This window comes from Giraffa tippelskirchi, chromosome X (assembly GCF_054371585.1).
Source record: "Giraffa tippelskirchi isolate mGirTip1 chromosome X, T2T-mGirTip1v1.2.pri, whole genome shotgun sequence".
Lineage (NCBI taxonomy): Eukaryota > Metazoa > Chordata > Mammalia > Artiodactyla > Giraffidae > Giraffa > Giraffa tippelskirchi.
In genome coordinates this window covers 112525601-112553314 of record NC_137289.1, presented here as the reverse complement: position 1 = coordinate 112553314, position 27714 = coordinate 112525601, and the positions used below count along the sequence as shown (strand labels likewise).

The 27714-nt window shown below is 39.3% G+C and overlaps 1 protein-coding gene across 38 annotated transcripts in view; it reads right to left on the bottom strand.

Moving 5' to 3' along the window:
* The window catches only part of LOC145536231 (X-linked retinitis pigmentosa GTPase regulator-like), a 79762-nt gene that overhangs the window by 43967 nt on the left and 8081 nt on the right, over positions 1 to 27714 (bottom strand). For 12 of the 38 annotated variants that reach the window (XM_081565145.1, XM_081565143.1, XM_081565132.1 and 9 more), the window contains 8 exons: positions 24821 to 24979; positions 19780 to 19935; positions 14877 to 15001; positions 12202 to 12387; positions 11107 to 11278; positions 6298 to 6395; positions 5843 to 5905; positions 2603 to 3562 (listed from right to left, as the gene is read on the bottom strand). In XM_081565145.1, the coding sequence (XP_081421271.1) occupies positions 2603 to 3562; positions 5843 to 5905; positions 6298 to 6395; positions 11107 to 11278; positions 12202 to 12387; positions 14877 to 15001; positions 19780 to 19935; positions 24821 to 24979 (1919 nt within the window). The remainder of the gene's footprint in view (positions 1 to 2602; positions 3563 to 5842; positions 5906 to 6297; positions 6396 to 11106; positions 11279 to 12201; positions 12388 to 14876; positions 15002 to 19779; positions 19936 to 24820; positions 24980 to 27714) is intronic. The other 26 variants (XM_081565144.1, XM_081565134.1, XM_081565151.1 and 23 more) reach the window with 7 other exon arrangements.

Below are 27714 nucleotides of genomic sequence, written 5' to 3'. Positions count from 1 at the left end.
TTGTAGATTGTTGCAAAAGGGACACATTAAAGGTAAAAAGCACTACTTTTAAAAAAAATGTGAATTCCTCATTTAGCTTTAAAATAACACCCATTCTTATAAAATTATTCTATATGGTGGGCCAACTGTAGTCACAGACTGAAAAAAACTATGCTAACATAGATAATTATAAGAGATTAGACATTTTTATAACCCTTAAAGATCTGTGCCATTTTTAAAGGGACTTACTTATATACACAAACAATACTTTTATAATATACTCCTTCCTAACACTGTCTTTAGTGAGGAATTAGAATATTAACTATATGCTATGACCTTTTGATATTTTTAGCTATATATTTATAATTTGGGGGGACACCAAAATATTACTTTCAGAGAAGCCAAAATTTACCAGTGCCTCAAGTTCTCTTTATGAGTTTATACTGTACCACATGTAAAGTAACCATGACACAAAATCAATGTAATAGAAAGAGTGCCTATTATGCATAAGATGTTAACATTGTTTGGCTGGACATAATCGGGTCAAATTTAAAATCTGTTACTTCAATTCCAAATAATGTGGTAATACATTATTCCAAAATTTTTTGGAACCTGGTGGCCCATTTTCTAAAAGTTGTTTTGACTGCACTGGCATTTTGAACCTCTGTACTTCATGCCCTTCCCCCTTTCCCTCCCTGTTAGCAGTAAACTTTTTTGGATGTGTTCTATCTTTGTCACATTTCCCAGATCCTCTGATTTTGCTCACTTTGGATTCCCTTCCCCCACCCTTTCTTCCCTGCCTTCCACTTTCTTCATTGCCTGTCTCCTGGCACTTTCCCTTCTCTTCCTCATCGTTCTCATCTTCTTCCTTCTCCTCTTCTCTCCCTTTCTCTTTCTCTTTTCTCTTCCCCACTGCCCCCTTCTTCTCTTCCCTTTCCTTGCCTTCCCTCTCTCTCTCCTCCTCTCCTTCTTCCTCCACCCCTTCTTCCCCCTCCTCTTCTCCCTCTCCCTCTAGTCCCAGCCCCTCCCCCTCTTTCTCTCCTTCCTCCTCTTCTCCCTCCTCTTCCTCTCCTTCCCTCTCCTCTCCTTCCGCCTCTCCCTCCTCCTCTCCTTCTCCCTCTTCTAACTCTTCTTCCCCTTCTTCCTCTCCCTCATCCCCTCCCCCTTCTTCCTCTCCTTCCCACTCCTCCCCATCCCCTTCCTCCTCTCCCTCCCCATCTCCTTCCTCCTCTCCCCCCTCTCCTTCCTGTTCCTCCCCATCTCCTTCCTCCTCTCCCTCCCCATCCCCTTCCTCCTCTCCCCCCTCTCCTTCCTGCTCCTCCCCATCCCCTTCCTCCTCTCCCCCCTCTCCTTCCTGGTCCTCCCCATCCCCTTCCTCCTCTCCCTCCCCATCCCCTTCCTCCTCTCCCTCCCCATCCCCTTCCTCCTCTCCCTCCCCATCCCCTTCCTCCTCTCCCTCCTCTCCTTCCTGCTCCTCCCCATCCCCTTCCTCCTCTCCCTCCCCATCCTCTTCCTCCTCTCCCTTCTCTCCTTCCTGCTCCTCCCCATTTCCTTCCTCCTCCCCCTCCCCATCTCCTTCCTCCTCTCCCCCCTCTCCTTCCTGTTCCTCCTCATCCCCTTCTTCCTCTCCCTCCCCATCTCCTTCCTCCTCTCCCCCCTCTCCTTCCTGTTTCTCCTCATCCCCTTCCTCCTCTCCCTCCCTATCCCCTTCCTCCTCTCCCGCCTCTCCTTCCTGTTCCTCACCATCCCTTACCTCCTCTCCCTCCCCATCCCCTTCCTCCTCCCCCTCCCCTTTCTCCTCATCCCCTTCTTCCTCTCCCTCCCCATCTCCTTCCTCCTCTCCCCCCTCTCCTTCCTGTTCCTCCCAATCTCCTTCCTCCTCTCCCCCTTCTGCTTCCTGTTCCTCCCCATCCCTTACCTCCTCTCCCTCCTCCTCCCCTTCCTCCTCCCCCTCCCCTTTCTCCTCTCCTTCCTGCCCCTCCCTATCTCCTTCCTCCTCTCCCTCCCCATCTCCTTCCTCCTCTCCCCCTTCTGCTTCCTGTTCCTCCCCATCCCTTACCTCCTCTCCCTCCCCATCCCCTTCCTCCTCCCCCTCCCCTTCCTCCTCCCCCTCTCCTTCCTCCTCTCCCTCCCTATCTCCTTCCTCCCCTCCCCCCACTCCTTCCTGCCCCTCCTCATCTCCGTTCCCCTCTCCTTCCTCTCCTTCCTGCAGTCTCCCCTCTTCTAACTCCTCCCCCTTCCCCTCCTGCTCTTCCTCCTCTTTCTCTTTCCCTTCTTCTTTCTGCTTGTCTTTCTCTTCTTCCTCTCCTCCCTCACCTACCTCCTCCTCTCCCTCCCCGCCTCCTTGCTCCCTCTCTTCTGCTGCTTTCCTCCCTGTGCTTCTTGCCTCCTGGTAGCCCTGTTCCCTCTCCTTTTGCTCTTGTTCCTCCTCCTCCAGGTCTTTCTCTCCCTTACCCAGGCTCTCCATTACTCCCTCTCCCATGTCTTCCCCCTCTTCTCCTTCCTCACTTCCTGTTCTACTTCTCTGTTCCACTCCTGAATTACCTTCCTTCCTGATTCCCTCACCTCCACCTTCAGGCGCGTGCTCTGCCTCTCCCCCCAGCTTTCCCTTGCCTTCACTCACCTCAGCTCTGTCTGTAAGGTCATCTGACAGGAGCTCTGCTTCCTCCTCCTCTTTTTCTCCACACTTCTCCTCATTTGCCTCTATCTCTTGCTCCTCTACTCCACTCGTTTCTGAATCATCTTCTCCTTCCTGTTCCTCTGGGATCCTTGATAAGGGACCACACCTAAACTCATATGAGACTGCCATGATTTTGAACATCCTCTGCCTGGCCTCTTCATATCCTTGTTCAATATATTTTCTGCTATACCACAAATGTTGATCACTTTCCACTTCCACTTCATCATCCTCTTTCTCACCATTGCTAAATTCTATTGACTCAGGCTGCTCGAAACCATCAGCTATACTTTGCTGACTTGCAGTTTCTCCTCCCAAATAACCCTCTTCCTCTTCTATAGATCCTTGTTCACTGTCAAAGATCATATCTTGCTTGTTCCCTTTACTTTCTTTAACAAAATCTTTATCTTCTTCATCCTCAGTATGCATGTCTCTAATTGATAAGTCAAAAAATGTATCAATATTTTTTCTATTCTCTTCAGTTTTTCTTATATCCTTCAGATCGGTCATTTTCACCAGATCAGTTTCCATTTCAGAGACTACTTCTCCTTCTGAATCCTTCTGACTTTGTCCTTCATCACTTTCCTTTTCTATTTCCTCACTATTAAGTGGATAGACACCATGCTTATTTTCATGTCTAAAGGTCCCTTTTTGCAAATGCTTTGCACTGGTGCTGGTCTGACTGGTCTGACGACTTTGCTGGTCTGAGTCATTACCTATGTCCTCATCTGAAAATGTTTCCATAGATAAAGCTGCTGGCATCACGTACATTCCTTGTGCCAAATGTTGTTTATATACTCTCCCTTCTGTCACTTTTGGGGATATCTCTTCATTTTCATATTCATCACTATTATCACTTTCAGGATCAGTTGTATGCTGCTTCGGTTTCTCAATTATTTCTCGTTTCTGTAAATTGTTTGAAGTAATTGTCATACTACTATTAGTTGATAAAGGTAACTTATCTATTACAAAATACTGCCAAGATTTTCCATTATCATAAATTTCACTTGGAGAATTAAAATGCCCAGTTTTACCAGACATTTTCCTCAGATTTTGGTTTTTCTTTTTTTTTGGAGGGGGATAATTTATGCCATTCTCTGTCTATGGAGCATCTAATTTTGATTCAGTAACATGAATCTGTGTTTAACTTTCAAATTTACCACCACCTTAACTTTGCCATTACTCACAGCACCAATATTTATTCTCTGCCCCTTTTTTTAATCTCAATCAATTCTTAAATATGTTTCCAGACTGATTTTTAAAAATACTGTTTAAAATGCACACTTTCCTACTTTCCCTATTGTTTTGTCAAATTTTGATTGGTCCTTTGATTCCACAAAATTCTCAAAATGACAGAAACAAAATGAAAATATGAATTTTTAAAAAACTTGAAATAAGAAAAAGCTTATTTCTAGAAGAAAAAATCTGAAATGTTTTTATCAATACACTACATAATAATGAATATATTTTTCTTTTCTAAACAAAATCTTTTGAGTTTTCAAATTTTTGACCCTCTTCCTTTTATTTATATATTCTTTAATTATAATAATTTGCATACATAAAAAAACTATGAGAAAAATACTTAAGGGAAAATATAAAATTTTATTAAAATTTTATAAACTTGTATAAAAACTTATATAAAGAACCGTTGAGGTTTTAATGATACATTAAGAATATGAAATTAATTTCTTGCTGGACAAAATAAGGCAAATCAAATTGCTGATCTAAATTCTATAAAGCTAATGGACTGAAAGAGTCGATGAATTTGAGTCTCTAGATAGTAAAAGCTCACTAAGTCAAGTTTTATAAATTGTGAAGAGTGCTAGACCTAGGAAGAGGTCATTTTTTGCTAAACAAATTATTAAAACAGCACAAGTTAAAAATATACAGAAATACGATAATAAATCTTTATTGTTCACTAAACTAGGCTTCCTAGGGCCTCTACATAAAAGGACTATGTGAAATATAAAATATATATTAGTTTAAAAGAAAGTGCTTTCCTTTTCTGTTTGTTCTAGGTCTCTTCTTTGAAACGTCAGAATTCTTTCAATAGCCCTAAGACAGAGGCCCAGCTGCCAATTCTAAATGCACGTGCCTTTATTTCCTTAGCACAATAAAGCAGCACAAAAGAGGCAGAGCCCAGAGTCTAAGAGGAAGGAAAGACACACAAAAGATGTCTGCTTGGAAGTACAGTCAAGCCAACAAATCAGTTAGTCACTGAGCTTCGACAACTGTGTTAGGAAAAAAGCTCTCCCATATTCAAAAAGAATGCTGTTACTCAATATGCCTCTCAGTAAGATACAGATATGAGTAATGAGGATTGGCACTAAATGTTTATAATTTACCCAGATTCTCTTGCATTTCAGTGACTGTGATTTTAAGAATTTCTAGTTTAACAATGTGGCAAAGGTACTAGAAATAGAAATGAAATGCTTTCTGTAGCCTCTGTCCTTCAATTTGCATTTCTCCAATTTATGTTTCTAATCCTGAACCCTTCATCATTTCACCTCACTGGTCCTTCAAGCCAGAAAAAGCAAATGATTTCAGGACAGGCTTTTATCTTTCCAGGGTTGTGAAAACCCAGAATATTCCCTCCTCTTCTCTTCATTTGTTATTCATTAAAAGTCTCTATCACTCATGCATGGTTTCTGACTAACTTCCAAATGTTTAATCTTGTTTTTGTGCTACCAATTCCTTGATAAATTAAAGCCTATTCCAAACATTGTAAAAGCAATTATCAAATATTTTAACTAAAACCCACAAAACTTTAGAACTGGAAAAGAGGTTAATATCATCCTGTAAGGTCAGCAAGGTAACTCACCCAAAGTCACATTCAAACAAAGCGTGAGAGGCACTCATAAACAACTGTAGCGTCTTCCAACACTTAAGAACTGTAATACATATCCTTTGCCTTGACGGTAACAAAGTATGGATATTGTCACTTATTAAGGACTCCAAAGAGCAAATTTCAGCAGTGAAATTCTGCCAGTCTTGTTGTATCACAGAAAATACACACCAACAGAATAAGCCCAAATGGAGACTATACATATTGTATCCCCATCTTTTACATCCTAAAGTAAGTGAATACTTACCTTTCTTGAGTTCTTTCCAGAAACCTTTCAAGAAAAATATAAACAATTTAAACTGTTCTTCCCACCATAGTGAAAATAACTCTCTGTATCATACCTTTTGCTTTTGAACTGGTGATAATTTTAGTTTTTCATTGGAATTCAGGTACAACATGTGTGTCTGAAATAAATTTAAAAAAAAATATGTTCTAAAAAAATAAAGACTATATAACTGATTATATACTTATACATATGATTATATATTTATATATCATATGTTGATTTAAAATACATATAAATAAAATTAATACAAAACAGTTCAGACAATCATATAACCAACTTTCAATCGCATACTAATAATGTGAGGGCTGAAATTAATTTTACTGTACTTAATCTATACTTCGCTAAATCTGAGTTTAAAATAATGAATGAAACCAAGACAAAAACAAAAAGCTTCTTTCTATGTATAGAATGGCTTAGGACGTACACATATACACAGACATACACATACAAATACATGAGGAACTAAAACTCAAATTTGTATCTATATTGCACAAAGAGGAAAACCAGTACCATATTTAAGACATCAGCAGTTTCTTCAAGGCTTTCTGAATCCTCTGATGAAAGGCTATCTGTCTCTTTCTCTTTGGTCATTTTATGTTGAAAATAATCTGAATGATTAACAGAGAAAAGATAGAACCAGATTTCAACAGAAAAGTGAAAGACAACTAGACAATAAACAGAAATTATTCTGCAATATAAAAGTACAGTTATAATTTTACTAATAGGTCAGTTGATAAAGAATCCGCTTGCAATACAGGAGACCCTGGTTCGATTCCTGGGTCTGGAAGATCTGCTGGAGAAGGGATAGGCTACCCACTCTGGTATTCTGGCCTGGAGAATTCCATGGACTGTATAGTCAGTCCATGGGGTCGCAAAGAGTCGGACACAACTGAGTGACTTTCACTTTCTTTCACTTTCAAAGGTCCTTTAACCTCATATAAAGGGAACTGAACAGAATTCATTCACAGTGATAGCAGGTTTTAAAATCTTTCTGAAAATTTAAAGACCCTGACACTGATAAGATAACAACCGTTTCATTCGTATGAACAGAGAAACATTATTCCTTTGGGGTAAATACTACCCAGGTATAAAAGTAATATGATGGCCAGTGCCCAAAAGATCCCCATCAACTTATACCCTCCTGCTATGCATACACTTGTGTAGTTCCCTTCTACATTTTACCAGGTTGGTCTGTATGGCCAATAAAATAAGCAGATCAATTTGATGTTACTGTGGCTTATGTCTCACTCCTCTCTCTCTCTCTCTCTCTCTCTCTCTCTCTCTCGGATCACTTGCTCTGGGGGAAGCCATGCTGTGAGTGTACCCAAGGAGAAGCCCATGTGATGAAGAAGTCCAGCCTCCTGCCAACAGCCACGTGAGTGAGCTTGCGAGAGGAGCATGAAACATCCTGAACCAGAATCACTCAGCTAGACTGGTCCTGGATTCTTGACCCTTAGAAGCTGTGCGAGATAGTAAATGTTTGTTGTTTTAGCCTACGTTTTAGGGTCATTGCTTATGTAGCAACAGAAAAATAGTATAAAGACCTAGAAACTTGCACAGAAAACCATAAGATTATTATATCATAAAGCACATAATGAGAAGTTACAAGCTTCATTTGACCTTACATTTTTCTCAATTACTATACCCCCGTTTAGCACATATATACTTATTTGAGAGGAGCTCCTTAATGAAGCCTTCACTGAAAATGGCAGTCCACAGTGCGCTCTCCCTTATAAACTCGTTCAACTCCAATGAATAAATAATCAGTTTGTCTTCACTCCATGTGAGGTATTAGGTAGGGGATATCAACTTAACTGCTAAATCTTAACGAACTTATAGTCTAGAAGGGAATACAAAATATGTGATATAGGAGAATGAGAAATCCCATCCAAATGTGGGAGATCAGGAAATTTTTCACTAAGGAGTTAACAGGGAATGATGGATGAGTAGAATTCTGAGAGGTAGGGATGGAGGTAAATGGGGAAGAAAATAAGTCTAGTGCTAACAGAAGCTGTGCAACCGCTGCCCTGAAAGCTTACCATGTGCTTGCAACAAAGGCTTTTATACATGTCAGGTTAACTCCACGATAGTAAGAGAGGTAAGTGTTATAGCTCCATTTCACAAATGAATACATTAAGGTTCAGTGACTCTTTTGTCAAGTGTCAATCTCAAGTCTGCCTGGACTTTATAGGTTTTCCACTCAGTCTGACTGTGAAGAGCTTCAGTTTGATCAACATCAGGGCTCAGTAAACTTTTTCTGTAAAAGGCCACACAGCCAACGTTTTAGGTTTTGTGGCCATATGATCTCTGTCCTAAACTCAAACTCTGCCACTGTGAAAGTAGCCACAGACAATAAATAAATGAATGGTTTTAAGAAAAAGGCTACTGAGAGATGAAGCTGGAAAAGCAGGTGGGAGTTACATGGGAAATTTCGACTTATTAAAAAAAAATATTAGGGATCCTCTGAAGACACTGGAGCAGATGGAAACTAAACGGCACCAGAAGGAGATTAACATAGAAAAGGATGAACCAAGACAGACTGGAGGTGGCAGAGAGGAAGTTTAGAAAATAGTATATTGTTTAAGCTCATGGTCTTCGCCTTATGCTTGACTGAGAAAACCGAAGTCATCAGACCTGATCTGTTTTATCTTCTCACCAACAAACGTACACATTTCCCTAGATTTTCCTGTTAAAATGTAGGATGTGTCTTTCCTCTTCACAAGACTGTTCTGTATGCCAGCCCCTCCTGTATTCTCAAGAGCTTTGCACCTTTGGTTACACTCTCTCTCATGTGCTGCCAATCTCTCTGGAACTACTGGTTCATGTCCATTAGCATACAAACACGCTCTCATATCTCCCACTCCCTCCACATCTCCCTCTAGCTCCCTCTAGCAGGCCCATTTCTCTGCTCCCTTTCATGAACAAAATAGGCTAAAGACCTATCTACACACTTTATCGCCCCTTCACTTCCTCGTTTCCCCTTCATGCCTCAATTTTGAACACTCTGCCTTCTGTCCTGATCTTTCCCTGGAACTACTCTTGTCGGGATCACCAAAAATGTCCATGATGCCAGATCCACGGGATGCTTCTTTGCACTCCTTTTTCTTGAGCTTTGAGCAGTACTTTGAATTTGTGACCCTACTCTCTCCTCATTTCCCTCCTCCTGCCCTACTGGCTGATAAGGTTGAGAAAAGTGGCTTTGCTGGTCCTCCCTCTCCTAACCCTCTAAGCGTCAGACAGTCTCCAGGCAAAATGCTGAGCCCTCTTTTCTTCCTGCTCTACTCTCTATAGTGATTTCACCAACTTCCATGAATTATAAATACCATCTCCATGTTGATGGTTTCCAAATTTCTATTTCTTGTCCAGACCTCTATTCTGAATGTTATGCTTTCATGTTCAACAGCCTGCTTGATATTTCTGCTTGGATGCCTCACAGGGATCTCAAACACAGTTTTTCACTTTTTTCTTTCAAAGCACTCAACCATCCTCCTGCCTACACAGCTATGTATCATTTATTAACAAGTTCACCTGGTTCTATGTCTAAAATGCATTTCCCGTGGGCTCCCTTCTCTGTCCACTGTCAACATCTTAGGTCTGTACACCATCATCTCTTGCAAAAGGCTCTGAAGTTTTCTTCCCACCTCTAGTCTGGTATCCCTGCATCCACATGTAGGCAAAAATGATCATTGTAAAACATAAATGGGATTGGAGCACATTACTCCACTGTTCAAAATCCTTTAATGACTTTCGATCACACTTAAGAAAAACACTCAAATCACTTAGGCCTCTCATGGCCTATAAAACCGTGAACATTTTTTTGCTGTCTCTTTTTCCAACATCATCTTGTCCCGTCTTTTCCTTCACTCCTGATTTTCCTTCACTCACTTTCTCTTCAACCCCAATGATCTTCTTTCCTTTTCCTATAGACTGCCTCCAAACCTTTTTAACTACATTATTTTCTTTGCCTGGAATAGACACATCCTCTCTCTTTGTATGGTTATTTTCGTATTCTTTGTTTTAGCTTAAATGTCACCTTCTCATCCGTGTCTTCCCTAACCTCCTTATCTCCACATGAAACACTGAAGTCTGCAAATAATTTAGAAAAAGTCACATTATATGTTGGGTGTGTGCTCAGTCAGTCGTGTCTGACTCAATGTGACCCCAAGGACTGTAGACTGTCAGGCTCCTCTGTCCATGGAATTTTGTAGGCAAGAATACTGGAGTGGGTTGCCATTTCCTCCTCCAGGGATACAACTTTCAAAATACTTGTTATTAAGTTTGTTTTAGTAAACAGTCACAAGAAGATAAGGGATGGCTTTTCCTTTTACTCTAACTAAAAAATTCTATCTTCACATACTAATCTCTGCAAGTGGCAAAGAGCTTGCCCCAAACCATCAACTTCTCTTTTCCTTGCACACACTGTTGCCAGAATCTACTTTTCCCATGTACGGGGCTGAAGACTACCAGTGAGTCTTATCTCCAAAGGAAACACAAAAGTTTGGTGAGATGTAAGAAGCCCTGCTCCTTATCAAGGTCCTAGATGTAGGGAATATTCCATTCCCACGGTCCACAGTTCTTGCCAGAGTTCCTGATCCTTTGTTACCTCAACCTTTTCTGTAGGTTCCTGAGCCCAAAGATATTAAAATGATCTGGCCCATTGTTTTTAATCCCAGATGCCCAGATTATCTTCTTAATTCCAAATCTACTGCTTACTCTGGTTTGCTAGTCCTGGCTTCCTGCCCTGTCCCTATCATCTGAGCACATGCCATGCGGCAACATAAACACATTCCGAAGATACATATAGTTAATAAATGTTGGAGCTGGCATCTGCTCCCAGATCAAATGGACTCTACATCTCATACTCCTAACCGTGATGCTATATTGCCTAAATACTCAACTTGACATAGGGCCAGAAGACCTGTATGCCAATCCTGTTCATTTCATTTATAAAACTGAGTAACCTTGGGCAAGTCACTCAATCTCTTCAAGCATTGTTTGTTTCATACATAAAAATGAAGAATCGGACTCCCACCTATTTTGGGTTGCTTCTGGGTTGAAAGGTGATAATGTAGGAGAAGGTGACATGTATGTTATACACTGCTCTAAAAAGATATGCTGCTGTCATCACATGGGATTTTTAAGCTCACCAGAGATGCTTTCTATTAGTCAGAGTATTTCTGGATTTGAGTTCAAATGAGATGTCAGTCTCTAACTAGGAAGAAAACAATTTAAGTGGAGAAAACATCTGAAGATGAACATGAAAACAGTAGGAATAAATGGTACATTTCTTCTGAGAGCAAGCAGAGTATCAAATGTTACCTGGTTCCACTGGGGGCATAGCGTTCTCATTTTGAGGCATCGTTTTCTCTAGCAGATTACTTGCAGACGTACAGAAATTAACTAAGTAAGACAAAAAACTAACGGGTTGTGGGGAAGTCCCTTCAACTGGAGGTAGTGTTCCCGTCATTCGAATAGAGTCTGGGGATTTCTCCTTTAAAGCAAACAGGTTAAATAAACTGTTAGATGATGTTATATATTTGATATTGATGTAAACTACCCTGAGGTTGCAAAAACTATTGAAGAGAGAGACTTCAAATTGGCCAACGTCCTACAATGTTCACTCGTTAATAATTCCCAAGGGCTCAAAAATGTCTTGTTTTGTTGCCTCTGGGTCTAAGTTGCTCTAAATCGTCAATCTGGAGGTATGTTTTTCACAAGATGGGGAAAAGTGTATGTGTGTTTTCTCTGTCTTCCCTGACAAAAACAGTTACCCGGAAAACACAAACCAATTACACAATACTTACAGGATATTTCTTAATTTTTCCATATATACTTTTTCATAAGAAAAAGCCAAATGTAACTTTTTACCTCTAAAGGCATACATTTGGGAATTTAAAGTAATTTTTATTAAAAAAGGAATGTGTCCTTTAAAAATTACTTGGGATTTTACTTTTTAAAATATAAGTGTTATTGTAATGATCATTTTAAAGCACAGAATGAGAATCCCTAAATTTAATAGAGAAAGAACATTCCCTCTCTCAACCCAAAGTCCTTATTTTTTGTTTTCCACCTTTCACTATTTATAATATATAACCTTTCATGCTCATGAGGTATTAGCTTTAAAAGACAAAAGCAAAGTAGAAGTCAATTCACATATGGCTGAGACAACAATTTAGCAGTACCACTGTCTACAAAGGTTATCTATGATCATTTCAATTTTCTAATTTGTTTGTTTAAAAGTTTAATTCTGAGTTTTCTTTAAAAGTTTGTAAGCCATTAATTCTAATAATTTGATAGAGTGAATTTATCTAAGAAGACCCTTCTTTGGTTTAAAAAGAAAAGAAATTTGTTTTCTTCCAGTTTCCTTTGCAGCACTAGACAGTGTTTATTACATAGAACAGGTCACAAACATACCCTCTCTCTACGGCGCACACGTGCTGATAAAGATCTCTGCAGTATGTTTTCTAAAGGCAGATCACTGATGGGCACAGATATAGCTGAAGGTAAGCAAGAATCATTTATTTCATATGACTCAACGTCTTCTGCCATACCAAGTCGTGGAGTGGCAAAAACTAGCATGTGACATCCACCACAAGCAACCTGCAGCATAAATTCATGGATAAATTAATCGACATTGGCTTCAAACACAAATGGGTTTTTAACAGCTTTTAGCTACAAAACGTTAACTTAGCAGTAGACTTCCTAGACTGAATAATTCAATCTTCTTTCTCCCTCTCTCCCTCCATACACACACACACACACACACACACACACACACACATACACACACACACACACAACACATGAATTACAATATATATTCTTTAAACACTATTACTGAAAATTAGACCAAATTTAATACATCATTTTACTTTCAACTGAATATATAGTACAGACAAAAAACTATCTGGCACATTATATTTCTCTTTACAATTTAGAAAATGCTATTTTAATCTGGGAGCAACACTAACAACTTGAAAAAATCAAGAGAAGTTCTACTTAAAAATAAGGGACCCATGGGTCATGTCAATGTGTGGTAAAAACCATCACAACCTTGTAAAGCAATTACCCTCAATTAAAGTAAATAAATTAATAAATAAAAAAAGAAATAAGGGACCCAAGAATACATCAGTCTCTTGGGATAAACATGTCTTCAAGCCTTTCTCTTTACATGAAGGTTTCTTAAGTTTAATGCTTTAAAGTCCCAAGAGGAAAATGCAAGCATGCACAATGGTGAAAGAATGAAAAACGTAATCAACATCTTAAGCACTTTAAGAAATAAGTAATTTTCAATAAAATGCTTAAAAAAAACATTGTGTAGTGTTTACAATATAGAGACTTCTGGTATCTTCATCGAGTTCTACATTGCAGCATAGAACAGCATACTCTGAACCTTTCCTTCATAATATTTCCAAAGTTAAAATTGATCTGTTTTATGTATAGCATTTAAAAAAAAATTATCTTCCTCATAAGATTATACAGGGGCTTCCCTGGTGGCTAGATTGTAAAGAATCTGTCTGAAATGCAGGAGACCCGGATTCGATCCCTGGGTCGGGAAGATCCCCTGGAGAAGGGAATGGCAACCCACACCAGTATTCTTGCCTAGAGAGTCCCATGGACAGAGGAGCCTGGTGGACTACAGTCCATGGGGTTGCAAAGAGTCGGACACAACTGAGCAACCAACACACACACACACACACACACACACACACACACACACACACACACAAGATTATAAGCTCAGCGAGTGGGAATCTGGTCTCAGTGTTTATCATTGCATGCTCTCTATTTCTCATCCTCAGTCCAGTATCTTGTACCAAGCAGGTATTCATCAAATAGGTGTCAAGTCAAGGAATGGGAAGTGTTTCATAGTATGAGGCTCTGAGCCTTTGGAGAACAAATTCCAAGTGATATTGTTAGGGGAAGCCCACTGACTGAAACTGCCCACCCTGGCCAGGCACCACAGTAACCATTTGCATGAGTTGTTTTACGACAGGAGGTCCTGCTAAGGAACACGGAACTAATAAGCCACCACCAACCAGAAGAGTTCGGGAAAGGTCAAAAGAAGACACCACATGTCTGACCACCTCCCAGAATCCTTCTCGCTGGCATCCAGCTTGGCTGAACAAGGTGTGCACCACCAGGAAGGACTCTGAGTCAGAATGATTGGCTCAAGACAACCTGGAAACTAATCCCATCACCATAAAACCCGAGACTGCAAGCCATGTGGCAGAGCAGTTCTCCTGGGTTCCCTTACCCTACTGCTCTCCGCCTGGGCACCCTCTCCCAATAAAATATCTTGCTTTGTCAGCACATGTGTCTCCTTGGACAATTCGTTTCAGGGTGTTAGACAAGAGCGGAGTTTCGAGCCCTAGAAGGGGGCCCCCATCCTGCAACAATATTATCATCAGTGTGTGTGTGCATGTGCGTGTGTCTGGGGTGTGTGTGCACTCAGTTGCTCAGTCGTGTCCAACTCTTTGCAACCCCATGGACTGTAGCCTGCCAGGCTCCTCTGTCTGTGGGATTTTCTAGGCAAAAATACTGAAGTGGGTTGCCATTTCCTCTTTCAGGGGATATTCCTGACTCAGGGATCGAACTCAGGTCTCTTGCATCTCCTGCATTGCAGGTGGATTCTTTACCACTGTGCCACCTGAGAAGCCCTTATTATCATCACTGACTAAACAAAATTTTCATCTCTAGTTCTTAATTGGCAGGTGTTAGAAACAACAGAGATATGGTGCCTGATGCGGACAATACTGAAACAACACTTAATCCAAATACCACTTAGCTCAATAAAAGGATTTTCAAAACTCGTCACTTATTATCAGCAGGATCTGAGGGTCTGAATGGTATCTGATCCAACAAACATTTACAGATGACCACTGTGAGTGAGGAGAAACATTAGGAAAAGGACAGATTTTCAGAGTGTTGTGATGTCTGACATTTGGCCATTAGGACACAAGTGTATTCACGAGATAGAGCCATGATACTATTTCATCTAAATGTAAAAGGACTCATTTTCTATGAAATCCCAAAAGAATCAAATATAGGAATATGAACATGTAAACAGGGAAATGTGAAGCCCTTACCAAATGTACTATATACTTCAAAAAATTAGAACACAAAGTGGGAACGAACTGATTGGTAAAATTCTCCATTCCAAGTCCTAGTTTTCCATGTTGACCATCTCCAAAAGTATACAAAAGGCCTGATTCTAAAATGAAAAAAAGAGAGAATTATGAAAGTGTTACTTTGATGGATCTATGTGTAAACAGCAAATATATTAACTGACATTGCAATTTTCCCCTCATATTCTGCATTGAATTTGGTCCATTGATGTTTCCACACTCTCTATGGTTTCTGTTGTCCACACATAACATTAGGCAATAGCTATCGCGAGAATAAATCACTAAGTCCTTGGTGGCTTGTGAAGTTGAGACCCAGTCCTGTGAGGTGTTGTATGGAGCAGCAGCAATCCAGCATGAGCTCTCACGATAAATACCACCTTCTCAAAGAGAAGATTTTTGTAGTCTGACCTTCTACATCCCAATTTATTTTCTTTTTCCCTTAGGTCATTGATTAGATGAGGGTTTATCAACTCTGGCACTACAGACATTTGAGGTTGGATAATTCCCAAATGTATGGGTTTGTCCTGTGCCTTGTGGAATGTTCAGCAATATCCGTGGCTTCTATCTACTAAATGTCCATTCAATACCCGGCCTCTGCAACTGTGACAATCAAAAATATCTCCCATATTGCCATGTGTCCCCTGGGGAGACCGAAACACCACTCAACTGGAGCAATTCTCTCTCTTACTTCTGTTTCAGGGTTGTGGATAGCTCCAGAAAGAAATGCCATAAACCAACCATGCTGCTTGTTGGGGATACCAATATTGGTGGGGGGTCCCCTGTACAGCCGGACCCAACATAATGATGAGTAATTTTGTCACCTCGCCAGGTAATCTTTTTGTCTGTGGCCATAGCAGCTAGTCTGAACCTTCACTCCTCAAGCCTTTCCTTCATACTCTCCATCTCAAGTGAGATAAGCGCCATGGAAGCAGAATTAAAGGAAATGGTGCCAGTACAGGTACAGAGGAGGGGCTCTCCCTCTAATCCAGTGATTAGGAAAGGCTTTCAAACTGAAGCTGAAAGGATTTGGGTTTAGCTACAAGAAGGAGGGAGCAAAGAATTTTTCAGGCAGAAGCCAGCAGTACGTATCAAGCAGAGAAAGCATAACACAGTCAAGAAGCCGAGAGGCAATCAATGTGTCTGAAGCACAAAGGGGAGAGTGGTATGAGATGAGTCTGAAGAGGTAAGAAGGAGCCACACCGCAGAGTATCTTATTAGCTCATATTAAGCATTTTTGAACTTTATATTAAGAACAAATGAAAGTCGCTCACTCGTGTCCAACTCTTTGTGACCCCGTGGACTATACAGTCCGTGGAATTCTCCAGGCCAGAATACTGGAGTGGGTAGCCTTTCCCGTCTCCAGGGGATCTTCCCAACCCAGGGATCGAACCCAGGTCTCCTGCATTGCAGGTGGATGCTTTACCATCTGAGCCACCAGGGAAGCCCAAGAACACTGGAGTGGGTAGCCTATACCTTCTCCAGGGGATCTTCCTAACCCAGGAATCGAACTGGGGTCTCCTGCATTGCAGGTGGATTCTAAGGCAGATATTAAGAACACCAATATCCTAAATGAATGGGTTTTTTTTAATTAGATTATTTATCTCTTTTTTAACTTTACAATATTGTATTTGTTTTGCCATACATTGACATGAATCCACCATGGGTGTACATGTTTTCCACTTCCAGAACCCCCCTCCCACCTCCCTCCCCATCCCATCCCTCCGGGTCATCCCGGTGCACCAGCCCCGAGCACCCTGTATCCTGCATGGTACCTGGACTGGTGATTCTTTTCACATATGATAATTTACATGCTTCAATGCCATTCTCCCATATCCTCCCGCCCTTGCCCTCTCCCATAGAGTCCATAATACTGTTCTATTTATCTGTGTCTCTTTTGATGTCTCGCATACAGGGTTATCTTTACCAATTAACTAAATACCATATATATGTGTTAGTATACTCTATTGGTGTTTTTCTTTCTGGCTTACTTCACTCTGTATAATAGGCTCCAGTTTCATCCACCTCATTAGAACTGATTCGAATGTATTCTTTTGAATGCCTGAGTAATATTCCATTGTGTATATGTACCACAGCTTCCTTATCCATTCGGCTGTTGACGGGCATCTAGGCTGCTTCCGTCTCCTGGCTATTATAAACAGTGCTGTGATGAACGCTGGGGTACACGTGTCTCTTTCAATTCTGGTTTCCTCAGTGTGTATGCCCAGCAGTGGGATTGCTGGGTCATATGGCAAAAACAAAAATTACAGAGCCTTTTGTTCCAAAGCAATTAAAACTGTGCAGTGTATTAATTATCTATGGGTGAGTCAGTCATTTTAGGGAAACACCCTTACTGAGTCCTACATGGCAGCACCTACTTTTGGAGGTTGAGAAATAGGCCCAAAGCAGCATCTTCCCAGATAAAAGGAGAAACTACAGAGCACCTTGTGGCTCAGCTGGTAAAGACGCTGCCTGCAATGAGAGAGACCTGGGTTTGATCCCTGGGCTGGGAAGATCCCCTGGAGAAGGGAAAGGCTACGCACTCCAGTATTCTGGCCTGGAGAATTCCATGCACTGTACAGTCCATGGGGTCGCAAAGAGTGGGACACGACTGAGCGACTTTTCCTTTCACTTTCCTTTCCTTTCACAGAGCAGAAGAGCGAGCACTGCTAGCACCTTGGAGAAAGTATGAAAGTTACTCCTGAAAACACCTCCTAGTGGCAGAAGCATTCCAAGAATTTACTCAGCCTGAATGGTTCTGTCAGATTGAACACGGAGAATGTTTTAAAATAAGTTCCTTCTGTTGCTTCATTTGCTATTATTTTCTCCCATTCTGAAGGCTGTCTTTTCACCTTGCTTATAGTTTCCTTTGTTGTGCAAAAGCTTTTAATTTTAATTAGGTCCCATTTGTTTATTTTTGCTTTTATTTCCAATATTCTGGGAGGTGGGTCATGGAGGATCCTGCTGTGATTTATGTCGGAGAGTGTTTTGCCTATGTTTTCCTCTAGGAGTTTTATAGTTTCTGGTCTTACGTTTAGATCTTTAATCCATTTTGAGTTTATTTTTGTGTATGGTGTTAGGAAGTGTTTTAGTTTCATTCTTTTAGAAGTGGTTGACCAGTTTTCCCAGCACCACTTGTTAAAGAGATTGTCTTTTCTCCACTGTATATTCTTGCCTCCTTTGTCGAAGATAAGGTGTCCATAGGTGCGTGGGTTTATCTCTGGGCTTTCTATTTTGTTCCATTGATCTATATTTCTATCTTTGTGCCAGTACCATACTGTCTTGATGACTGTGGCTTTGTAGTAGAGCCTGAAGTCAGGCAGGTTGATTCCTCCAGTTCCATTCTTCTTTCTCAAGATTGCTTTGGCTATTCGAGGTTTCTTATATTTCCAAACAAATTGTGAAATGATTTGTTCTAGTTCTGTGAAAAATACCATTGGTAGCTTGATAGGGATTGCATTGAATCTATAGATTGCACAAGCAACTCCTGCAGCTGAATTCCAGAAAAATAAACGACCCAATCAAAAAATGGGCCAAAGAACTAAACAGACATTTTTCCAAAGAAGACATACCGATGGCTAACAAACACATGAAAAGATGCTCAACATCACTCATTATTAGAGAAATGCAAATCAAAAGCACAATGAGGTACCATTTCACACCAGTCAGAATGGCTGCTATCCAAAAGTCTACAAGCAATAAATGCTGGAGAGGGTGTGGAGAAAAGGGAACCCTCTTACACTGTTGGTGGGAATGCAAACTAGTACAGCCACTATGGAGAACAGTGTGGAGATTCCTTCAAAAACTGGGAATAGAACTGCCATATGACCCAGCAATCCCACTGCTGGGCATACACACCGAGGAAACCAGAATTGAAAGAGACACGTGTACCCCAATGTTCATCGCAGCACTGTTTACAATAGCCAGGACATGGAAGCAACCTAGATGTCCATCAGCAGACGAATGGATGAGGAAGCTGTGGTACATATACACAATGGAATATTACTCAGCCATTAAAAAAATACATTTGAATCGGTTCTATTGAGATGGATGAAACTGGAACCCATTGTACAGAGTGAAGTAAGCCAGAAAGAAAAACACCAATACAGTATACTAATGCATATATATGGAATTTGAAAGAAGGTAACGATAACCCTATATACGAGACAGAATAAGAGACACAGATGCATAGAACAGTCTTATGGACTCTGAGGGAGAAGGTGAGGGTGGGACGTTCTGGGAGAATAGCACTGAAACATGTATATTATCATATGTGAAACAGAACACCATTCCATGTTCGATGCATGAGACAAATGCTCAGGGCCGGGGCAATGGGATGACCCAGAGGGATGGGATGGGGAGGGAGGTGGGTGGGGGGTCCAGGAAGGGGAACACATGTAAACCCATGGCTGATTCATGTCAATGTATGGCAAAAACTACTACAATATTGTAAAGTAATTAGCCCCCAACTAAAATAAATAAATTTATTTAAAAATAAAATAAAATAAAATAAGTTCCTTCTTAGGAGATTTTTCCCCTTGGCAGAGCAGAGTTCAGAGCCTTCAAATCAACAGTTTCAAAACGACTCCAGCTTTCTGCCAAAGTATAACACTATGGTCTCACCTCTGAGAGAACCGACGTATTTTCAGGCTCTAAACCTTTGGATCATTTACACTGATTTTAAACTGAACTAAAATATGAGAAAGGAGTTTACAACTTTATACGTTGGCATATTAAACAAGGAATTACCTTTTCTCACTTATTAATTCCTTTGCTTGAGTTAGATACATTCATTCTATATACTATTTATTTTGTAATAAAATATACCCAGTTCCATTAAGTATATTAACAGAACTTTGATCTGTACCTGTTATCAGAGCTGTGTGATTTTCTCCACAGCAAACATGACTTATTTTCTTATTCTTAACACTCTCAATGACTTTGGGGTCTGAAGTTTCAAAAGTGAAAGTGCCAAGACCCAGTTGGCCAAACTGTCCCAGCCCAAAGGTGTACACGGCTTTCTCTGAAAGGGGAGAGGAAAAAATACAAGAAAAGGATTTCAGAGATACAGATACTGTCGTCATTATATCTGGAAAAATGGTGATATTCCCTCTTCTATAAAGTATGTTAAGGGTCTCTCAAAGAAACACTCATGTAAGAATACCTAATACTTACCTATACATTCGATAAAGGATGAGAAAAATGACAAGGCACACAGTTGTAACAATTATGTCATGGGCCTAATTCTATCTCTTACATAGAATGATAGAAGGAACTGCTAAATACACAAAAGTCAGAGAAACCGAAAAAGTCCCTATAATTCCCACTCAGTCAAAAAGCACCAATTGTCATTAAGCTAATTCCTTTCACTGACTTAAATAAACCAATAGTGTTTCCCACAGAAAAAGTCCTTACTTTTAACAGTAGTTTAATGGAATAACCTATTTTAGAAAGTAATCTCAGAGGAGAATTTGCATGAGAATTAAAACTTACAGCAGATATGCTACATTTATTCACAAGTAAAGCTCATTTAGTTCTTCCCTGGTAGCTCAGCTGGTAAAGAATCCACCTGTAATGCAGGAGACCCTGGTTTGATTCCTGGGTTGGGAAGATCCCCTGGAGGAGGGCATCACCACCCACTCCAGTATTCTTGCCTGGAAAATCCCCATGGACAGAGAAGCCTGGTGGGCTACACTCCATGGGGTTGCAAAGACTTGGACACAACTGAGCTACTAAGCACAGCACAGCACAGCACAAAGCTCATTTATCAGGAAGTGCAATAATAACCAGAGGAGGGGAAAAGCCTTTCCTCTATATTATTTAAATTAAAAAAAATTTTATTGAAGTATAGTTGATTTACAATGTTGTGCTAATTACTGCTATACAGCAAAGTGACTCAATTATACATATACATATATTCTTTTCATATTATTTTCCATTATGGTTTATTATAGGATACTGAATATAAAATACGACCTTGCTGTTTATCCATCCTATGCGATATTAGTAGTTTTGAAGTGATTCCAAATGAACTCCAATAATTTAGAGCTCATATAGTCTTGAGAAATGGAAAAGCACAAGAACAGGATAAACAAGTGGTGATGTAAGTGTCCTTTTAGACACACAATGCTTCCGGGCCCCTGCCTCAGGAAGCACAGTGTCTACTGCATTTGTGTGCCTCTCCGCAGTGCAACACATTGCCTCTCCTGCTGCAGTTATAGGAGCCAGAGCTTCAGATTCACGTAGAAGCCCAAACCTTCATTACTACTAGCTGTGGCAAGCAGACAAGCTACTTAAATTCCCTAATGCTATAATCCCTATCTAAAAGAGCTGCTGCAAAGATTAAATGAGAAAACATACAGGAAGGTTTAAAAACACAATGGGACAGTCAGTCGTAAAAGGACATTTTTCTCAAAAGTAATTATCTAATCAACTCACCTTATTGTGACAACACAAGATACTGATGAACACATAACTATTGTCACATAGTTTTACATTTTTCTTTCTAATGTTTCCTTCATGAATAAGACAGAAAGATATTATTTGTTAAAGACAACACAGTGTGTCAAGGATATGAAGCCACACTGAGGCAACAGCAAACAGACCTTTCAGTTCAGTTCAGTTCAATTGCTCAGTTGTGTCCGACTCTTTGCGACCCCATGGACCGCAGCACGCCAGGCCTCCCTGTCCATCACCAACTCCTGGAGTCTACCCAAACCCATGTCCATCGAGTCGGTGATGCCATCCAGCCTTTATTTTTAGTGTAAAAAAACACTATCTCTAGTAAAACTAATAATCACACAGCATATCTCCAATTCTGAATGTTCAGCTTAATAGGAGGATGTTGGGTAAGTGAAAAAACTGTCTATCTCGAGCTGGCCAACAATTACTCCAAGTTTCTTGGGCCGTCTGACAGCAGCCTGTGAGATTAGGCCGTTCAGGCGGCCTGAATCAAGTTACAAAAGTTTTGTCCTCATTCTGTTCCCTTGTGTGCTGGAATGATTAGCAATGACAATAGTTTCTATTATTTTTAAATGCCTGAAGACTCTTGCCTAAGGACATTATATACAAAAATCAATATAATTTTTAGTCATCCCACCTTTGTAACATTTTTAACAATGTAATTCAATGTTAATAAATAATACCATCTTAGGAAAACAGATTTGATTAGTTGGCTTCAGATAAATATTACTCTAATTTCACAGAATACATTTCATTTCACAACTAGATACTTGTATAGCCCTGTAGAGATCTTAAGTTTGTCTAAATATAATCGGGAGAAGGTAAGTTCTTATTTTCTTTGGGGCCCAGACTTCATTGTGGACCCAATCTAATAACCAAGCCTTTCTTGTCTTCTGATAACTGCTGTGGATGACATACAAAATGACATGGATCACTCAGTCTCACTTAGTTTGTCCCAGTTCCAGTCTGATACTTTCTCAACAGCAGTCCATCATTTCCCTGACTATCGCTACAACCAGTAGCTGTATTGTGTAATCTATCATAGTCATATCAAAATATCAAGTTTTAAATAAATTTATCAACAATGAACTAATTAAAATTATCTTTAAAGTATTTTATTGAGCAATACCTAAATAGACTTTAAGATCAGAATTACAGACACAAGAAAAAACAAAGCTGGGGAGGGCCCCCAGAGAATCATCTAACCCAAGCCCTTTCTTTTAGTTAAGGGAACCATTTAGAATAGATGATTAGCTATCTTGGCTTTATGGTCCTGCAAAGTATTCGATAACTCTTAGGTATTTAACTTAGTACTTACTCAAACTGATGATCATACACTCTTTAGGTCCATTTCTTTATCAATTAGGACTAAATATTTAATGTTTCTATCCATACTGCTTCAGAACACCAGGACTGGCTCATAATAAAGCCTTCAAAGGTCCATGGATAAATTTTTAAAAATAGGCAAAGTAGTGAATTTTCCATACAGATAAGTTTATACGACTTAAGGGGATGTCTTTTATTATAAAATTAAGAGCTTTTAAATTTTTGTTTTGAAAATGACCCTTATTTTATGATATAATGGTGAAAACAGATTGCATTTTTCTTGCAATGTCCATATTTAGCCAAATACAAACTGGAAGTTGGCAATCTTCTGTAGGTCCTCATATTCTCTTACAAAATAAAAAACTTAAAATTATAAAAACTTGACTGGTCTGTGAGATTCGAAAGTCTCCAAAAATCTGGAGAAGACAATCAGTTTCTGCCAAGATGGTTTTTAACTTCAAAACAAAGTTCATAGAAAGCTAAATGTCTATTACACTATAAGAAAATATCACACTTATGTGCACTTATGTGCACTTTTAAATTTTTAAGTATAATTAAAAGATTACCTTGAAAATATTTTATATGAAAATATTTTATACTATATGGTTTAATGACACAGTATTATATAGTCAACATTGCGCCCTTCAGAATAACGTTCAATCACCTAATAAATTAATTCTTTCTATAATCTTTGTATAAACCAGCAAAAATATATGACACAATAAATTGCATTTCTGCCTAAAAAATAAATTTTCAGATAAGTAATAAAGATTAAAGTTTAATTCCTAGAATAAATCTTTCAGAAATTATATAAAAATTCATTTTATCAGCAGAAGTTTAAAAAAAATCTTAAACTTCAGAATTATTTCCAAATTTAGAGTGGAAGACCTGGAAAAAAATATTTCTCACTTTGAAAATATTCCATCTGGAAACTGCAATTCTGGGAAACCACAGCTTTATAAGCATGACTAGGACTAGAATAGGAAGTCAAGGAAAAGTGATGTAAGAAAGGAAAATCTAAAGATAATATACTACTGAATCACCTTGCAACATTTAAGCATTATCATCTAAGAATTGGATATTATTTAAAAATTTGTCTAGAACACTTCTAGCTTTGGGTTACTGAAGATTAAGTGGAGACTTCAAAAATTGCTTCTTTTGACTAAAAACTATCCTAATCATTCACTACCTAACCGCATTACCTCTCTACTACTCATCTAAAATAAACCTAATGCTGAACAAATCTGGGAGTATCAATGTAAGCATATTAATAGGTAGTATATTTTAATTATATTGACTAGCATCCTAAGGAGTCACATGTCATACCAAAAACAAAATTCAGAAGCCAGAAGAGACATTATCATTAAGGTTCTTATTCTGTATTTTTATCTGTAATTTAAAATCTTAACCCCTTTAACGAATTACTATAACAGACATAAAAATCACAAAGAAACCACCAAGTTAGATGTTGTGAATATCAAAGAAAAGAATTACCAATGACAAGTAGAAAAGATTATTAACAAGGTATTATTATTATTTCTTCAAAATAAAGTATTTTAGAGAAATTAATGTCAATTTTAAATAAATATGTAATACATATACATGAGGAAAACAATGTGTTCTTGAAAATGAGCTACAAAATTTATTTCCTGCCATTAAAGTTGTAAAGGTCATGAAAATGTCAATTATGTAAGCAAAAACGAGTCAACAAGATTCATTTTTTTCCTACTTAACAGTATCTTCCATAGGCCAGAAACGTTTCCTAACTATAGGAACAAAAGGTAGAGATCTTAATGGAAAAAGATGCAAAGTCAACTTACGTGAAGTATCTGAAACATACAAACTCACTGGAGCAGAGACTTGAATGGTAGTTGCCACGGACTAGAGTGGTGGAGAGGGGAGCTGCTAATAAATGGATTTCAGCTATGCAAAGGTGAAAGTTCTACAGACCTGTCATACCAGATTGCGCCTATAGATAACATTACTGTATTACACACTTAAAATTCTGTTAAGGTGGTGGATCAGATGTTAAGTGTTCTTACCACAATAAAAAGAAGCGAATGTTAAAAAAGGTTTTCCTTAGGCACAACAGAAAGCAGGGAATGGAGTCGCACCCGTACCTGTAAGAACGACTGTGTGTCCTCCACCACAAGCAACTTGGATCACCTTCTCAGAAATTCCAGGCACCAGCTGGGGTACTTTGTGATTGACCAGGAGTTTTTCGGGAAGACCTAGCTTCCCACTCTCCGGTTCTCCAAAGGTGTACAGTTCTCCCTCAGCTATTGAAGGAAAAAAAGAGGGATCGATGATGACAGAGACATGAACAAAATACTGGTCTTTTTGGTACATGTTCTTACGTTTGATAAAAAATTTAGAAAATATCAACTTAATAAATCTGACCTTTCTTGAGATACTTGTACTGAATAGTAAGGAATAAAGGTAGATTTTCCCTTCCTCTTGATTATTCTAACCCAAAATCTTCATGAAGAATTCATAACTATCACTACCAGTAACAACCAGAAAATTATTTTATCTGTTTCACAATACATAGACAAGATGATCTTACTTCTTCCACCGACTTTTAATAAAGCAAAATGACTAGACATTAAACCCCCAAAAGGACATGGATTTTGTCTTGCTCACTATGGTATTTGCAAGAACCTAGCAGTGTGTCTAGTACATTAAATAGAATACTTATTGCATAAATAATTGCTTTTCATGACACTTTCTGTAGAACACTCATTTACATGTGAAGCAAATATGGTGAGTGAGCCTAAGGATGGCAGGTTTTACTCAGATGGCACTTTTTCCAGACAAACGCTCTTACTAAGGAACTCACGTCATTTAATTGCTGCCTTGTCCATACCAATACTATTGATTTGCTTCTGTTATCACACTTAGCACACTATACTATGAGCTTCATGAAATCAGGGACTGTTTTGTTCGTTTCTATGAACTGAAGTGAGTCCTATAGAGCAGGAATTTAAAAACTGTGGTAAATACATAATCTAATCGTAAGCTTCTACAACACTCATGTAGAAGAGGTAACACAGCACGTCTGGTTGTATTACTCGCATGTTTCCAAGAGAACCACACCACGACTGACTGCTGACTAACCCCTGGGAATGCGGCCCTTGGGAGTGTTCTTTGAGCTGGTGATTGGTGATTCTGTTATGCACACCTGGAGAAATTAATTATGCCAGCTTAGCCAGAAGCTAAGAAAGCCTTGCTCTGCACAAACATCAACACTGATGATGCACACCTGGTTTCACTGTTGAAGGGCCTGAGTTGCAGGTGCCATGATGAGTGGCTAGTAGGATGTGCCTACATGACCAGCCACCCATAGAAAAGCCTCAGACCCTGAGAATAGAACAGGGCTTCCCTGGGCAGAGACATCACATACACATCCCTGTCGTTCAGTGCCAAAGAGAAAACACATCTCGTGTGGCCCTGGAAGAGGAAGGACTGGGAAGTGCATACGGGACCTCTCTGAAGGATACAGATCTTTCCTTTGCTGTACTAAATCTTAGCCATGAGTATAACCAGCTGTTGAAGACAGAGCCCTTCTAGCACATCAGAACATAGGGAAGTTGTGTGACATCTAACACACGAGGTAGGTGCCACTTAAAACTTGGTCAAATACTGCAAACACAGCCAAACTCATTTTCTAGATTGATTTGCACAAAAGTGAAGTTTTCTGTACCACATTTTTTTCTGAAGTACTCAGCATGGAAGTGCTCAGTAAGTCAGCACACTTCCTCCCCCCTTTCCCCATGCTTCTTGCTTCTCATATGAAAGGAATTTCTAAGTCCAGACAAGTCTCTTTCTATAACTGTCTGTAAATTCCTGCTGCTCCCCACACCTTCAATGGATGAATTGCATGCTATGTGAACTATACATCAATATAGCTATTTTTTTTAAAGGCATGAAACAGAAAACAAAACAAAAAAATTCAATGTAATGCCTATCAGTTAAAACGATTAATTGCACTTGTTTCTCAACTGGCTAAAGCAGTAGTAAATAAAAACTGATACTGGCAATTTTATTAAGGCCTAAATCTAAGACAACGCTTTATTTGTTTTTCCATGTGTTTTTTTTCTATTTTTCGTTTCGTAAACAAAGTGAGCACAGACTATACCAACCCCAGGAGCCCTAAAGTTGGAAATAAGTTGGTATGTGTTATTGGCCCAAGGAAAACAATTTATCATTCATTCCCTTACCTCCTCATCAACAAGATTTATTGCTTGTCAGTTTCTTCCAGACACAAACTGACACAGTAGTGAACAAAACTAGCCAAGTCAGAGTTTGCCCTTTCTTAGAACCAAACTACTACCAAGTCATTGGTAAACAGGGGGGCACTAAGATGGGACAATAAGCATTTTCTAAACCTGAATCTGAGGTACACAGAATAAGAAGTAAATGTATAACAAATACTTAGAGAGATATCTAAGAGGGTCCATAAAACTGTTTTCTGCTAGGTGTTTTTATTGTTAGAAAAACCATAAATAGGATGGAAAACCAAGATCATACTTTTGCTGTTACTACTAGAGTAGATGTAGGCTATAATAGAGTCCAGCATTTAAAATATTTTAATTAAGGTAGAGAAGGTTGCCAATGAGGCCAGGAAAAGGAGAAACTGGGGATCCCGAGAAAAGTTCCACTGAAGGAAAGCATATCCCATACTGAACTCTCCTCCTTTTCCATCAAATCTTCAACCCTATTCTTACAATGAACATCTATGACTTATGTGCGGAAATGATAAAAGCAAATTATCAGGACAAGATCAGAGTAGGTCAAAGTACAGAACCAAGCAGATCCAGAGAAAAGAGGCTCATAGGTCTTGTTTTTAATGCCAAAGGAATTTGAGAACCAACATTTAGAAGGGTTTTTTATATATAAAATTTGTTTTCCTAATAGACCTAATTCATTAAAATCAGTTAACATGTCAGATAGTTTGAAATTATAAATACTCATTATGAAAATGAAGAAACACTGGGACCTAAAACAGACCAAA